Source organism: Podarcis bocagei, assembly GCF_964188305.1.
Source record: "Podarcis bocagei genome assembly, chromosome: 2".
NCBI lineage: Eukaryota > Metazoa > Chordata > Lepidosauria > Squamata > Lacertidae > Podarcis > Podarcis bocagei.
Window position 1 is genome coordinate 77,326,837 of NC_138126.1, and position 17,676 is coordinate 77,344,512.

Here is a 17,676-nt window from a genome sequence, read left to right on the forward strand (position 1 = left end):
ATCCTGTTCCTATCAACCCTCCACCCCACCCCTAGTCACTTTGGAGTTTAATCTTCTTAGACCTGTTATTCACAGTATCATTGCATCAATCTCTGCAGGCCTGGAGTGATCACAATGCAGGCGCTTTCTGAAGAAGATCGAAGGCTCTGGATGGAGGCCATGGATGGCCGGGAACCGGTAAGAAAGAGTGCTTGAATAAGAAAGGGTTTGGGTTTTTCTTGTAAATAACCCCTTTTGAGACTTTGATTAAATACTTGATGTAATACTTCATCTCCTGTGCTACTAGAATAGTGAGAAAGCTCTTGCTGTCAATGTTCCTGAGAAATTGCAGAACGTAGCCCAGAATAGTTCAAACATTGTCTTAATGCTGCTGTAGAGAAGGAGGAGGGGAGGAACAAAAATCACAATACAGTATGCCATTTTTGAAACTTTCTGAAATCTGCCAAGACTGATAAGGTAAAGGTAAAGGTACCCCTGCCCGTACGGGCCAGTCTCGACAGACTCTAGGGTTGTGCGCTCATCTCACTCTAGAGGCTGGGAGCCAGCGCTGTCTGCAGACACTTCCGGGTCACGTGGCCAGTGTGACGAAGCTGCTCCGGCGAACCGGCACCAGAGCAGCACACAGAACACCGTTTACCTTCCCGCTAGAAAGTGGTACCTATTTATCTACTTGCACTTAATTGTGCTTTCGAACTGCTAGGTGGGCAGGAGCTGGGACCGAATGACGGGAGCTCACCCCGCCACGGGGATTTGAACCGCCGACCATGCGATCGGCAAGTCCTAGGCACTGAGGTTTTACCCACAGCGCCACCTGCGTCCCTTTCTGAAGACTGATAGGTCCACATTAAATTTCAGAACCTAATGTCTCCTAATGGATATGTATTACAGCCCATACAGTCTGCCATAGACACGTACAGCACTTATGCATATGCTCACAGGTGAAAAATGGTTTACTGTGAATATCCCTATTCCCCATGTAGTAATTAGACTTGTAGGGAGAAACCCTTCTGTTGGAGCCTGCATGGGTGAGGAAGAGGGGCTGCAGACTGCATAGGGAAACCTCATGGCTCACTTCCACCCCATGAGCCATAGCTTTCCCACACCCAATGAAAGGGCTCAGGTCAATTGTGGCCTCACCCATTTACTGGACTTTTGTATCTTCCCCCCCTCTATAAATGTGTTCATTTGTTTTAATGCTGAAAGGCTGTTTATTAAGAAAAAAATGGAAGCAAATTGTTGTGCCATTGCGTCATATCTCTCTGTCTCCTTTCAAAATCCACAAAACCTTTTAATGGCCAGGGGAGGAATTGTTGCATTTAAGCTTTCAATTTGACCCCTGAGCTTTGAATATTCAGGGGAAACGTGCTTGAATCCCCCCCCCCATCACCTTTACAAAAATAAAAATGAGATTGTTGGAATGATATACTCTGTGCTTGATACCAGATTCTTCACTTGTATGATAGACTTGCAGAACGCATACAACCCTGTTAGCAAACAATTTAAGTTGCCCCACTATTATAGTACAGGAAGCTGTGAAGATATGAATGACTTCAGGGGGACATTGTACAGCATATGTAGTTCTTCGAGAGCCACCCACACAAGCAGCTGGCACCTTGCTTACAGTAACATTCAGCAGAATTGCAGGCAGATAGCATTAGTGTCGAACAAAGGAGTTCTCACTTTAAAAATTAAAAGACTAGATGGATATACAAAGCAGAAGCAAACCTCTCTGCAGGATGTCGGCCGCTGTGCTGACTTCACAAAAAGCACAATTGTATGAATGACATAATTTTTTAAAGCTGTAAATAGTGTGGAAAGAGTGAAGAGGGAAATTTCTGAGCATGGGTTCTCTCATATGCAAAGTAAACTAAGCAGGAAAAGGAAATGCATTGAAATCAGTCAGTTGTTCTGAAGCAATCCAAGTAATGTCTCTTCAGTATTAGAAATCAGCCAACTTGTGCACTCATTGAAACTGGTCTTGTGAGTGAGTGCTGAGCAGGGCATGGCTTTTGAGATTGTCCTATTAGGGAGTTTAGTATAGTACAGTGGTTGAAATATACAGACTAGAAACACCTGGCTGATCCCTGCAAATGTATTGGGAGTCCTGATCAATTTACCTGGATATCTCCTTGACTTTAACTATGTAATATATCACTTAGTGAGCATATGGTGTTCTAAGTAATATTTTTCTTGTGGACAGGGGAAGTACAGAAGAAGGGAAACAATGTCTGTTCTCAGCCAACCAAATATATTTGTTATATACCCTTATATGTATGTTGTCAGTAATATGAATTTGAATGTGCATAGGGCAGGTACTAGCTCTAATCACGTGTTACAAGCAATGGGAGGAGGATGTGGAGTTTCTCCAGATAGCCTTACACATTGCACCCACACTTAAAGGGCAGAAGTCTGCAGAGAAGTGGGGGTGCCTTCATGTGTATAGTACATCATACAGGGTTCTAGATCATATGGAAACCTTCAAGTATATAGCTATAGTGCAAAGGCCCTCACCCTTTGTGCTGTATACACCATTTCTTTCATCTTCACCAGTTGTGTTTTAATTTAAGGTTAGCAATATACATTGAATTCTTTCCAACTTCCCTATATTCTGTGGGGCATCTAACTGAAGAATAACAGCAGGCTTAGATCCAGTGTTGCCTTTCTGTGAATAGAAAACTTCAGTTTGTGGAGAAGGGTCTTTAGCTTAGTAGAGGCTCCTTCTGAGGTCCAGTGAGAGACGATTTTGGCTGATCCCTCCCTTCCTCATTTCAGCATGCTGAACTACCTCCCACCCTGCTCAGTAGGACTCCTCTAAGCTTCCAGATCTCTAAATTAAAATTGTTGTTGTTGTTAGGCTAATAATAATAAAATATGTCTGAGTAAAATTCAAGTTACACTGGTTTTTTTGCCTAATAATTCTATTCATATGCCGCTTTTCCACAATGAGTTACACTCAGAGTCGCTTACAACAAATGTCCACTTATTGTCAAAATACAACACTGGGGGCTATAAATCAGTGTACAAAATGTATCAAGATTTTTTGGGGGACAAAATCAACAATTCAACGAACACGGACTAAATTCAAACTACAAGGAGATAATCTGAACTTTATTTTTGTTTTGATCCGTACTTAGATATTTTCTTTTAAAACATAAATACAATTCAGAGGGGGAAGGGGTATTCTCTGAGCTCTGGGATTCACAGCTGACTCTCTCATCTGTCCTCTAGAGGAGGGTAGAAGTATCAAGGCGGCCAGTACTGGTCTCACTGGCAACTTAATAGAAGCTTTTATATAAACAACAGTGACGTATTCCAGAATATTCTGAGTAAAAGAATAAGTAGTACTGTTTGTTTGGTCAAAATGTAGCAAAGCAATTTCCCCTGCTCTGAGATTCTCATTGCCTGTCTCCAAATGTGCTCAGAGCATTGTGTCCCTTAGCTGCTGACCATCGTATTTACACGTCTCTGCATGCTGATGGTGAGCTGCTGAGTCCTGATTCACCAGGCCCTGTAAAGTTCAAATTAGTCACCTAAACCAAAAGCCTTTATTGATTCCGAAAGCAATGCTAATTGCAACATAAACAATGGATAACCTTATGAAATAAAGGAAATGAAGAAAACTTACAAAACAGCTATGCTTTCTGTGGCAATAAGTAACTGTCTGCTGAAAAGTATGAAAATCCCTAGTGCACATACAGCAAACCATGAGCTGTTACATATTTTTAATTTATAATTTTTTGCACCTTGTTTCTCCCAGCAAATACACCAAACTATTCAGACATACTGTTAACGTGGATATATCTGCACTAGAGCCAGCAGAAGCCAGGAGAGGAACCAAACATACAGATTAATATTCTAATAGCACAGGATACCAAGAGCCTCAATTTCCCAGAACTCCCTCATGTGAAACCTGAGGTCAGCAGTTATCGGTAGATCAGCAGATAATGCTAATTGCATACAGTTTGCGATAGCTGCAAAAGAAACTACCTGTTTAAAGCTTACTCTCAGGAAGTGCTTGTTTGTGCAAACTACCGCAGGACCACATAAGTTTTTCATTCCCTAAGGAGTGCCATTGTCCACCACCAATATCATGCATGATTATTGTGAATGAGATCAATGGTGCTGGGCATCCTTGATTATTTTTGATGGCAACAGACTACTCTATCATATTACTATTTTAGTCCATTCATAGCTTAGCGGTAGACCATTTGCCTTCACATGCAGAAGGTCCCAGATTCACTCCTTGTTATCTCCAGGTAGAGTGGGAAGGTAGCTTGTATGGAATCCTAGAGAGCTTTTGCCAGTTCAAGTTGACAGTACTGAGCTGAATGGCCTGACTCTATCTACAGCAGCTTTCTGTGTTCCTTTGTATTTTCTTTGATGGGTTATGCTTCTTCTCTGGTTTTGGAAGATATAAGGCATGGGAAAGGGAATTATTTGAAAATAGCATACTTACTATAGATGAGGTGAATCTATGTAGCATAGTCAGCTACATGACTGGTGTGTGTTCAATTAACATGGGAATTGTTTTTTTAAAAAAATTCTTAAGTGGAGGGATGGTGTAGTAATTTAATTAATTAAAATACTTTCGTCCTGCCTTTTGTTCAAAAGGCCCCCATGGCTCCAGAGCCAGCATCAGAAGAAAACAGCAGAGACAAAAAACCAACCTCTCCACACGAGAGGACATGGAGTAGTGTGCAAAATCTCAGCAGGGATCAGAGAAACTCAAAGGTTCTTTGAAAAGAAGCTGTCTTTGCCAGCCACCTGAACGATGATAGAGAAATAGCAAGCTGAGCCTCATTTGGCAGGGAGATCCAAAGATTCAGTGCTGATGTTGAATGCCCTGTTCCAAGTAGTCCCTCACTGGATTATTCCTGGCTGAGGGGCTCTGAAAAAGACTTTGAATCATATAGGCAAAGGCAATCCTGACCAACAGTGGCGTTTGTTTCTCTAAGCGAGGTTGAATCAAGAGATTCAGCTAGCCTTCTGCTCTTAACTGCTTTGATTAAACCAGGAATATCAAAGCAGCAACACCGAATCTTGTTACAGAAATCTCAGGGTGTCAAGGAGAGCTCAGTTCCAACATCTACCCAAGTTTTTATGTGATGCATTTATATTTAAGTGTGCTTTTTATCTAAGGTTTTACATATAATCCCTTTCTGTTCAGAGCCTCTGGATGAGGATGGGATATTTCTCTCAGACTTGCTTCATATATTATGTCAGAAAAACAGGTGCTAAATGCATGTATCATGTGAAGCCACAACCTTAAGAGTTCCCTACAACATTTGCCTGTGGTGCATATGAGTTTGGAAATACAAATATGATGTTATTTACCACATCTAGTCCTCGTACATGCAGAAAAAGTATGAAGCGCCCCATGTTGACTGGTCCAGTGGAATAAAATCTTCCTACTTATTCAGCTGCAAGCACTCTGGCCTGTTGATCTTTTGAGGGCCGGGAAAGAAGCTCGATCCAAACAGCTGTAGAATGTAGACTGATGAAATGAGGCTTGTGGGTTAAGCACAAAATGGAGGCAGCAGAGTAGTGTTCACAGTGACTGCTGTGTAGGCTTTTGTCCACTAGATGGTGAAGTGAGACTTTCTGGTTGCTTACGTTGATGTCTTGTCCTGAACCACGTGAGAGCTCTGGTGTTGGGCAGAATTCAGTAGCTTTAATATATGTATTTTATAAGGTCTCTTTCTCCCACAGTTTTAGTATCTTATAGCTTTAAAAGGAGGCTGAAGCAAAACACTGGGGTCAAATTGGGTCCACCTGATTTGTGTTTAAACCCTTGATGTGATTGAGGAAAACGAGTGTATAGAAAAGTGCCACGTATTGATGAATCCCATTCCTTCCAGCCTCCTTCGTCACAATGTCAGCGCCAAATGGGTATTGCTAATGCCTCCTGCGAGAGATGGAGGAGCCCTCCTGCCTTCTCCAGCCCCAGGAATCTCCACTGAGTATTTTGTATAAATGCTCCACTTGCAAAGCTTGCCCCCACCGCCAGTTTTGCCTCTTGAGTAATGATCAAACAGTGACAGATGAGAACAGACTACTTGTGTGCACAGCTGCCAGCCCATCCCTGTGTAGCGTGTTTTCTCTGCAAGCCAGACCTCTTCAACATTTTTTTTAATAAAATCCTTCTGTCGCTATTGGAAGTTAAATTTTCTACTCTTGCTCTTACTGCCCTGGTTTTACTCTCTGTGACAGAGCCACTTCATTTGCCTAGCATCTGCAGCACAGACAAAATACACAACAAAACCAAAATATTGGGGGAAACCACAAACTCCTGCAGAAGCGGGGGGACGATCTTCACCCTTCTTTAAAGTGCCTAATTATTTTCAGTCCCTTTGCGATTGTCAAAACTTCCTAGATTGGGATTTTTTCTTCCCTGTGCTTATTTTCCTATGATAGATGCCCCCCCACCCCTTCGCCTTCTCAGTTCTTTTGTGCATGTCCCCTCCTCTTCCCCAGCCCCTCCTGCCAACCATGTTCCTACCCATTCCCTTATTCAACCTAGCTTTGTTTTTGCCGGAATAAGTTGAAGTGTTGGCAGTATAAAGTTTGCTTGGTATAAGAAGCTGATGCTGATTTCTTTTTTCCATGGAACCTCACCCCTCACTGGTTTAAAGAAGCAGCAATGAGAACTGGGCTCTGTGGATACAGACGCTGTTAGGCTTGTATGTTTCCATGGTGATCTGTTGTCGCCATACTAATGACTTTCAACTCTTCTCCGGTGTTTTTGTAGCTTCCCAGGTTGCTAAACGATCTCTTTTTATTTTCCTTTCACTGAGCATAACAAATGCGATTCTTTTAACATGACCCAAACATGACGTGCGTGTTTTGATTAGGGTCATACTTCAAATTTCTTTAAATAAATCTGGGCTGACATTTGGTTGATTTGTACAGGGCAGTAATTCATAATTCCCAGGCCCCCATGGCGTAAGCATGGTGTGGCGTGTGAGATTTATCTCTCAAAGTGGATTAGAAATCCAGAGGCTAAAAATGGGTGTAGAACAGTAGGCAATATACTAGCTTTGGGGACAATCTACAGTGACACTGAGGGTTTCAGGAGTAGATTTCTGAATGTAAGCAGTTGTTTGAAGATAGCCTTTCTCTTTAAGGGGATCTGTGCATTCATCTATTTATTCAGCATTGTTTATACCCCCGTAACAAAAATCTGCTGTACCAGTGAAACCTGATGCATCCATAATTGGTAACATCCTGCAAGCTTCTGTGCTGCTGTCTCATCCTCCTTCATTTTCAAATGTGTGCACTCATTTCTCCTTCCTCCTTTCTATTACATGCAAATTCTCACCCACTTTTCATTTTCAAAGCTAAACATGGGTAATGTTCTATCTGTATAGGTGATTTCTGTAACCGTAGTTAGCACAAACCACAGTTTGCTAACTCGTTTTAATCAGCATTGCAAACTGGTTTGAAACTTAAGTGTTAATAAAAAGAGCAGTGTGGTTACTTCAATAATGAGAGGTGGGGACAGGTGACAAAGAAGAGGTAGATGTGAACCTGCAAGGTGCTCTTGATCTCGTAACTATGCTTAGTCAATGAGAAAGTATTATGTCAATACTGGACCTAGCTGGAATACATTCCAAAAACCACGTTTGTATGCGGGGGGGGGGGGGGGTAAGCCTTAATTATGTTTTATTTTCAAGCTGGATGTAATATTGACAGAATGGAAAACTATTTTTTCCTGTCATAAATAAACATTAATATTATGACTATGGCTGCTGCTACAGCTGATTGATTTTAGTTCCACAGTATTCCCAGTCCTTACCCAGACATATTGGATTGGACCAAAGGAAGCAAGAATGATGATATGAACTCAAAATACAATGCAGTATGGCAGATCAAAAGTTTACCTCAGCCAGGGTATTAGTTTGGCTGTTACTCAGAGTAATTTTCACTTGAAACAAAGAGCTGATCCCACACATCCAATGTGAAGTTCACATCCATCAAGACAACATGTTTCCCAATAGTCTGAAGTTCCCAGATCTCAGCCTGGCTTTTCCTTTCTTTATGTGCTAACTTGGAGCATTCCTTCGGGTTTCAAGAGAGAACAAAAATGGGTAGAGGGGGACATGATAGCACTTTATAAAACTATGCACACTGTGGAGAAAGAGGATCAATATATTTTTGTCTCTCTTTCTCACAGTATTACTTATCTTATTTATATCCTTCCCTAATGTTACTTCCAATAATGGCCCTTGTGGTTACTCAGTGACATTAATTGACTGGAGATTCAGGTCAGACAAGAGAGAGGAGTTCAAAATTGCACGCAATTAATTTCTGGAAGTTGCTGCCCCAAGATGTAGTGATGGCTACCAGTGCATATAGCTTTAAAAGGGGATTAGGTAAATTCGTAGAGGATAAGGCCATCAGCGGCTTTTAGTCATTATGGCTATATTTAATCTCCAGGATCAGAGGCAGTATGTCAGTGAATACCTGTTGCTGGTGTCCTCTTGAACTGCTTGTCGGCTTCTTTCTCATGCCCACCCCGCTGGCAAATGTGGGCAACAGGGTGCTAAGAATGGAGCTTTTGATTAGATCCTACTCAAGCAGAGACCATTTGGATGTGACTGTGGTGTATTTGTGTGTGTGGAATTCACCAGAGTTGAAATATTCAACTGCCAATCACCAGAGTTGAAATATTCAACTGCCAATCTAGCCAGAGGAATGAGGGGCACACCATTTAATCCATTACATCAGGAAGCAAAATGTATTGGGCCTTGCAGGATACGTAACAGTTGCTGTTCTAATGTGTTCTAAGTTGTTCTTGTTGAACTCAAACAGAATCTTGATCCCCAGCCTGAGTATTGTATGAAAGCTTGATGCCGAATTGACTAGGACAGTTGAGAAAGTCATGGACGCTTTATTTTCCTATCCGTTTCATGGCATTTCTGCAGCATGTCCCCCTACCTAAGATGCTCGCTGCACTTGTGTGCGGGATCAACACCATCTTATCAAGATATCAAAACATGCCAGAAATGTGATGACCATTTCTTCCTCGTAGTATGCTTCTTATTCTCTCTTGCTGTGCTGGGGGCGAGCTCTATTCAGCCTAGTGAACCCCACCTGCTCTAATAGCCTCCAACAAGGTACTGAAATAGAGATGAGATTAACAGGTATTCTAGATGCCTGAAAAATGTTTCCTCAAATGTTCTGAAAGACAGGCAAGAAAGGACAAAGATTGTTGGACTTGGTTGCATATCGCTGAACCAGCACCCTTGTCACAGTTCCTGATTGGCCAGGAGAAACCAAAGAAGGTTTCCAATAAAAAATCACTGCAGAGTGAAATTCCAAATTGACCTTTTCAGTATACACACTCAGTGTGAAAATGCTCTAAAAATAACTTATGTATAAGCTTGTGCTTGCACATATGCAGACACAGTATTTTTTCAGATTTATTTCAGGGGATAACAAAAGATCCACAACAATTTGCACAATAATATTTCATCTATATAAATCACCTTGCAAAAATAGATTAGATTTAGGATAAACAGTGATTATTTATTGCTATTATTTATGTCAGCTGAGCGTCACAGGGCAGTTTACAATATAGAAACACAAAAATACGTAACGTAGTAACAAACAGAAGCAATACTTCCCCACACAATGACAATAATGTAATAGAGGAAGAAAAATAAATTAAAATTTGACAACTATGACATATATGACTTATAATATTCTGATCATCCAAACAGCAAGAGCTTAATTTTGTCACTTCTAGCAGTATATTAATGCAAAATATTTTAATTCAAATTATTTCCCAATAGTATGCCATCACTCAGATGCATGTGGAATAGAATAGGGTTGCATTGCGTTGTGTTTTCAATCATCTAAGCAGTGGATTTTTTAATTTTAATTTTTAAAAGGTCCCATTTCCCAAAGAATAATTTGGTTTGCTGCCTCCCTTCTCTAACACATCATATTTGTGAGTTTAAGTGAATAACTCAGGCACAGTAATTTTTAATAAGTAGCTGAGGTGCAAAGGATCGTAAAGCAGCATCTAAACGTTTCCAAGCCGTAAGCGTGCATAAACCTTTTAAATCTTGGTGTTCCCTTCTGACATTCTTCTTTTGGAACTTGCTAGCTTTGCATGGGTTGCTTTTGGCAAAGTCTCTAGTGAACGGTTTTTGTGTCTGGGCAAGTGAGACAGCGCTCACAGCCTTCACCATCATTATTAATTGCTGTCCTTCTGTGATTTGTCATTGTTCTTTCCTCCCTATTCTCTTCCAAACACTTTGGCTTTGGAGTTTGTTTTTGTAAGAGGTAAAGGAAGAAGCTTTTGTAGATTTACATCATCTTGTATGAAGTTGGTGAGCTTTTTCCTGTTGGAACTAATCTGCCTTTTTTGAATTAGTTGCTCCCTCCCTTCCTCCCTCCAACTGGAATTTCTGTTCCTTTTCATGGTATTTTCTCTCACCCACTTTAACACACACACACACACACACAGAGAGAGAGCGAGAGCGAGCGAGCGAGAGAGAGAGAGAGAGAGAGAGAGCGCATAGTCATTCCAGTTCAGTGCTCCAAATCACTGTTTTCCCTCCTCTCTATTGTTGTGGTTTTTCTTCCCTTTCTGTTTGTTTAATTTAGCTTGTCTGGCCCAAACAACCCACTGAACTTTGCCTGAACTTCAGATTCAGCCTGCACAGGTGCTTCTGCTTGCTTATAGGCTGATTAGATCTGGAACACCTTATTTGCTGACAGTGCAAATATAAACAGCATTGTGTGTTGGGTTTGCATTTTGACAGCTCTGCTGGAAAAGGAGGTCACAATGATGGGTACCTCATTCTGTGCATGGTAAATTAGTAAACAACATCTGGCTCTGCCATCTGATTCCTCCCCTCCCCTGTATTTCATTTGCCTCTCATAATCGGGCTGCACTGAAATTGTAGGAAAATAGAAGATGTGGTAATTGGCACCAACTTTGGATGGCTTTAAAAGGAGCCTAGACAAATTCTTGGAGAATCAGACTATCAATGGCTATTGGCCACGATGGCTGTGCGCTACCTCCATATCGGCAGTGGTATGCCTCCCAATGCCAGTTTCTAGGAATCACACGTGGGAAGAGTGTTGCTGCCCTCAGGTCCTCCTTGTGGGCTTCCCACAGGCACCTGGTTAGCAGCTTTGAGAACACAATGTTGGACTAAATGGGCCGTTGGCTTTATCCAGTGGGGCTCTTATGTTAATTGCCTTGAAACACACACACACACACACACGGTGCTTCATTCGTTCATTAATTTTTTTCCTTTCTTTTAAATTTAAGCTGTATGTCATCTAATATTTCCCACTTGAACCTGCCGCAGAGAAACAAATGCATGCTTTCCTCATCCAATTGCTTTAGAATATACAGATGTTCACTGCTCATCCCCACCACTGTCTGACACAATTTCAGGTAATGTGCAAGAAGAAATGCATTAAGACAAATTGAGCTCATTTATTCTTACCTGCTGGTAGCTTTGGAATTTCTGTGCTGCCTCAGGGTTCAATCCCTTGGCACAGCTTGCAAGATAACATAAAGCACTACAATAAATATAATATCTAACGGTTAGAAAAGAAATCCTCAACCCTTAAAACATAAAAGCAGACAGCTTCACATTAAAACAAGCATTTTCCTCTAAGCACCAAAGTCATGGTAAACTTCCAAAAAGTTTTGGGGTTTTTTTTAAGCTGACCTACTGAACTTCTATGCAAAAGGACTTTATTTAACTGTAAGGTTTCTATGCCCTAAAAATGCTTGCAGCCAGCCAGTTCTGGCTGTGGAAACACCAAGTACAGTGATACAGTGACACAGAATTCTTGGAGGTTTTCACACATGCATCAAGAAATTCACTGGGTGATGGATACACCTTCATTCTTTCTGTCTAGGGTTCCCTACTCATGATAGTTTGCATTGACCATGCACATGTTTTCCAACAGATCTACTTACCAATGTGCACTGGGTTCTTCTTATCTCCCCATTTGGAGTGGCACATAATTCAGACCTGTGCACAGAGGAAAAACTGCACCTACGTTTCCCCCAGTGGTACAGGTGATGAAAGATGAAGCTAATGCAGCGTACTGAAATTCTTTGCATTTGTTATCTGTTTCAGATGCTGCTCCATGTGAGGTTTTTACTGGAATAACTGTCTGCTTTCATTTTGTAGCCAAGGTCAATTTATCTTAAGATGCTTTCTTGAATACTGGTGGGGGTGCTTTTGCAGCTAATGGCGTGTGGCTTTTGGTCCCTAACTTAGTAATACCATCTCATTTTTTTAAAGGGAAGGGTGGAGTCAGACTTGGAAGGAAACCTTAGCACAACTCTGAAGTTCTTGTGGGATGACGAATAAGCAGAAGAGAGCACTGTCTGTATTATCTAGGGAGTCAACAATGCACCGTGTGTCTTATTTCTGGCCTGTCTCCAGATACTAAGTTGATGACTGAATAAGAATAAAGAGAACTATTTTCCTTTATTATGCTACCCTTGCCATGCATACGAACAGGCACCAACTTCCCAAAAAGATATTTAAATGGTTCTGCCTTATATATTTTGTTTAAAAATAACCATTGAGATTTCTGATGAAAATATAGAACTGTACACTTGAATTAGGAAAAGGGGGGGCATGCTCAACGTTATTTCCTGGCCTCTCCTCCTTCGTGTGTTCATTTCATTTGGCTGCTCAATGCACATAGGCTCTCTCCACTTCAGATGTGGCGTCTGAGTTTAGAGGTCCTTTGCAATGGCCTGAACCTGGTTCCAGCCTGGTCCCCAACCTGATGCTGTTGTATGTTGCCACCATCATACATTACCGCTAACACCCATCACTCACCTGCCCCTGGACCAGATATGTTTCCTAGGTCAGTGGTGGTATCTGCTGCCGCCACCACTTTTGAATCAGATTTTCTGGTGCTTGACTTTGATCCATGGTGGCTGCTTGCCATTTTAGATTACCTCAAATGCAACACCCAAGCTTGACATCTGGTTGAGGATGTTTGCATTATGGGTAACCAGACAATGTGGGTTATACTGAAGCCAAAGTGAAACATAGGAGTAAAATCTAGATGTGCTAAACTGCTTTCTTATTTGGATTTCTGCAGGTGATTACAGGACTGAGCAGATATTTCTCGGACAATCCCACATTAAAATCAGTTTGCTTTCCAAGCTCCCTACGTTAGAATTGGTGCCGTGTTTTGTTTTTCCCCTTGGTGTGGGTGTGGCTGATATTAGGGTGGGAGTTGTGACTGGACTTCTCTGGAAATAGGAGGCCTGGTAATAGATGCTTCTGGCTCAGAAAACTCTTTTGTTGGGACTACAAAATTAAGCTGCCAAATAGCAGAGGCTGGCCTTGGTGGTGGTGGTGGGAGACGGAGAGAGTGGCCTGGAACATATAAACTTGGCCCTCAGACAAGACAAAAACAGAGCTGATAAGATGAAGCCAGCAGTTTAGGAATGATTTCACCAAGGTTGCCAGGTGTCTTGTATTCAGAAAAGGAGAGTTGCTATTTTGGACTTGCACCTTCACTGCTCTGTGTTGTGCCAGCATCCTTCTGCTGGGCTGCCATCCAAGGTTGGCTGCCTTTTTCTGACAGAGTGCCAAGTCTGTCTGGGTGTCAGATATAAAAATCAACCCTCTGATAGTGAGGATTTGCTCATGGGCTGACTTCAGTGTTATTTATTTATTTATTTGTGCTGCCAAAGGCAAAGCGCTCTTCCATCTCCATGTAAACAAAACATTTCCAATGATTATCTCCACAGAGTTTCCATTCCTTAAAATAATGCCACAATATGCCAGCAATGGAACTTGTAATGTAAGTCTGTGGCCAAACATTGAGCAACTACCTGATTTATATCCTGATAAATATACCATTGCCTTCATAGTCTAGAAAACTATTTGGCCTATAAAGATCAGATCACTTGCCGCCGCACTGGTGTAAAATGTACTTGTTTCCAGTGTATAAACTTGTTAAAGGAATTCCCACTTTGTGCTATTTAACAATGCCATCTATCTATTTATGCATGCCTTGCTCATCCTAACCTGGTTGAGGATTTATTTGAAAGAAGAAAAGGGAAGAGTAGTAAAATTAGTAATGGGCTCAGTTTTAGACCTGTTAGATGATTGATACACCCCCCCCCCCAAAAAAGATGCCTGTTTCTCAGCTCAGTCAGTTAAACATGCTAGAAAAGCAACATTCCTATAAAAACGCTTTGGGTAGGAGCCAAGTTGGTCTTCTGTCACCATCATCAGAGAGAGAAAGCACTAAATAATTCATTGTAGTATGTTACTCTCTTAAAACCCTTTTTGTCTTCCAAGTTTTTTTAGATGCTGTTCTAAATGCAATTTCTATCCATCTTGCTCTATTCCTTAGAGAGATACCAGAGAACACTTTCAGGGCTAGCTGTACTGGCAGTGGAGTGGAGTGGGGAAATGCTCCCTGCAAAGTCTCCTGAAAGATTTGCATTTCTCACCTGCTATGTGAGAGACAAAACTTTGCAGACAGACCCTGTACTTACTACCTCTCCCATCCCCTACCTGGTACCGTCCAAATGTTTTAGACTACAACTCCCATGATCTCCAGCCAGCATGGCAGCAAAGCTGTATGGGAAAACAGGATCAAGCTTTTCAGGGAAGAACTCCACAGAGCCTCTTCAGATTTCGTGGGAAATGGCTAGAATGTCTTTTTAATAGCCTCTTGTGTTTTGGATAAATATTCAGTCACTTCCCTGGGTTTGCCCCCCCCCCAAAAAGTGGGTTTTGCCATGGGGGGGGGGCGGGGGCGGCTGCGAATCCCCAGAACAGCACATGGGGGAAGGAAAGGGGAGATTATTCTATCTGGCTAGCTGAAATGCTTGCTTTGACAGAAATATTGCTGTGCCTCCCTAAATATTACCCTGATGCCACCTTCAACACTGCCATTATAGCCAGTCTTAAATGTATCTTATATAGTTTTAGCGGGGTGGACTTGACTAGCAACACACACAGGAAACACCTGAGAAGGCTGGGGAGCCATGTGGACTGGACCTTCTGCCCCGCCAGCTATGCCTTCTGCTGGCCATACATTTGCTGACCATGAGAAGAGACCACCCTGTGCAGATAGTTTCCGCTTGCTCCACACAAACGGAGATCTTGGTCAGGTGGAGTAGCTGTGTGTAAGAACACTGGTATGTGTGGAGGGCACCTTCTCATGGTCACTGATTGTGTGGCTGGGGGAAGGAGGGAACGGCTGGTGAATGCACTGGTGGCAGAAAGCTGGGGGTATCCCTGCCCACACCCACATGTAACTTTAATATGTAAAAGACATTGTGTCCTGTCCCCTCCCTGCTTGTGTCACAGTCTTCATCTCTGCCCACTTCCTTCCAGCACACATCTAATATTGGCAAAGCAGCATACCAGTGGCAAGATCCAAATAGCCCACTACAACACATGTAGAAAGGATGCATGTGCAGAATAGCCCTGCCCTACGGACACTTACTAATGTATGCATTTGGGTTCCTCTTCATGAGAGGGGAGCCAGATTAGACCTGTCCAATTTGTGAACCCCACTCTTCATAGGCAATGGCAGGATGTATACGTGGATGGCATCAACCAGCATGGGTCCACGATGCTCCTTACACATTCTTTCATCATGTTCAGAGGATGGGGGGGGGCGTTGCGTGACCTCTCTCTTATTCCCTCACTTTCATAGACAGCTATCGTTTGCTTTTTTGAACAGAAGTCATAGTGTGACTGTGGGCTGTCTTCCCCTGTCTGTTGCTGGTGGTGCAGCCTGTAAGCAAGGGTCCTGTAAACCCATGAAAAATAGAGGATCAATCCATTGGTCCTTAAGAACATCAGTCAGCCCCTTCAGGGTGACACGTAGACTAAAGCTGCCTGTTTTCTATCGATTGGGAAGAGGACATTCTATATATAGACCAACCATCTTCTCTTTCAGGCACATGCAATTGTGGCAAACATCAACATAGGGTCAGCTTGCAAGTCCACAAGGCTTTTGCAGTTCATAGCCGGAAATAGAAGTATCGTCTCACTTTCTGTTTTCTGCTTCATTAGCTGGGATACATTAATTGGAGCGGAAGTGTGTCTCTTGTATAGCAGATTGGAGCTGTTGGTAGATTTGTGAACTAAAGGACAATTGATGTTAAACTCTGGTATTTTGTAAATAATGATTGTTTCTTCCAGGAACACTTCGTTTCTTCCTATTAGCTCTTGTTTTCCACTTTGCTTTTCAATTTTGAGTCCTACTCACCACCACCACAGCTCCCTTAGAGAGTATGTAAGGGTCCTAGAAATTAGTTCATGCAAGGTAGAAAAGCTAGATGAAGTTTTGCGTCACTTCATTTTATCTGAAATGAAATGAAATGAACAAAGCTAGGATTCCCTGCTTCCTCTGGAAGCATCTGTAAAACAAAGCTGAGATGTGGACCTGATTGGTGTCTCAGTGGCAGACCATTGTAGGCCCTGAACTTCCAATCAATCAATAATTCTGTTTAATTCTTTGCTAGTTTTGACAGGGTTCATATAATAGATGTTTAAATGTCCAAACTATGTAAAGTTTGCTAATAGTCAGGTGTGAATGATGAATAGGAGCTAACTGATTGGACGCTGTGCCTCTGCATTTTGAAGGTGGCACCCTTGAGCTAGTCAGGGGCACAGGAATTAAAATGGGGAAAGAGATCTGGAAGCTTTTTGAACTGGAGCTCAGCTGGACTGTGGAGCAGCTTGTGGCGGAATGAGAGGAAGGAGTTGCTGTCTTTTGGAATCTGAGGCAGGACCAGCTTCTGCTATGTTCTGCTGGTATGTTTGTAAATAAAACAAATATTACAGAGACTCACTAAGTCTCCAGTGTGCTCTCTTCCAAAGAAAACTAAACTCTGTAGTGCTATTCTTGGACTTCTCACCGCTTGGGTTGATGGAGAATGCTTAACAATATAAATGTTATGCCTTGGAAGAAAATGCTTTTGCTGACAGCAGCCTTTTCTATTTCCTACTGTGTCATTCCACCAGCTTTCCAAAGCTGAACAAGTAATTTCTTTCTGCCTTCTTTGAAAAGGAATCTGTAGTCTTTTTTTGCATTGCATTATGATTATTCAAAGCTAAATATTTTGCTAGTGTTCTGAGATTGGGCTTCAAAGGCAGAATAGATATCTTTTGTCTGAGTATATTTCTCATTTCGAAAAGGTTAGTTGACAGTAGAAATAGTCCCATATCTAGTTATTAAAAGTTAAATTTTACCACATATTCCAACTGTATATAATTTCAAACTTCATGAAGTACTAAAAGCTAAAAATCTGGAAATGCAAATCTTACATTCTTTTTAACACACATGCATACACAGATATTAAAAAGGTTATATTAAAAATACTTAACCTTTTTGGTTTTGCTCATATGTACAATAAAAGGGAAAATGTAACCAAAAAGAACAGAACAGTATGAACTCTGCTCTCCCCAAGTGCAACAAATAGCTAATATTATTTTTGTGAGAACTTGTGTTAAGCTGTATGATGGACATCTGCCCACAGGCTGTGCTAGCTGGGGGGAATGGGAATTGGAGGTCTTCTACATCCTTGGTATAAATGTTCTTGATGTGTAATAGCTGACTTGTAAAAGCACAATCTGATTTAATAAGTCGTTTGAGCAAGTTTGTAGAAGTTAGAAAATAGGACTCCAGAAAAACCATTGT

General features: G+C 41.7%; 1 protein-coding gene across 12 annotated transcripts in view; it reads left to right on the plus strand.

Moving 5' to 3' along the window:
- Positions 1-17,676, plus strand: part of ARHGAP26 (Rho GTPase activating protein 26) — a 205,136-nt gene that overhangs the window by 86,398 nt on the left and 101,062 nt on the right. For all 12 annotated transcript variants that reach the window (XM_081179627.1, XM_081179621.1, XM_081179626.1 and 9 more), the window contains one exon: positions 99-177. In XM_081179627.1, coding sequence (XP_081035753.1) covers positions 99-177 — 79 coding nt within the window. The remainder of the gene's footprint in view (positions 1-98; positions 178-17,676) is intronic.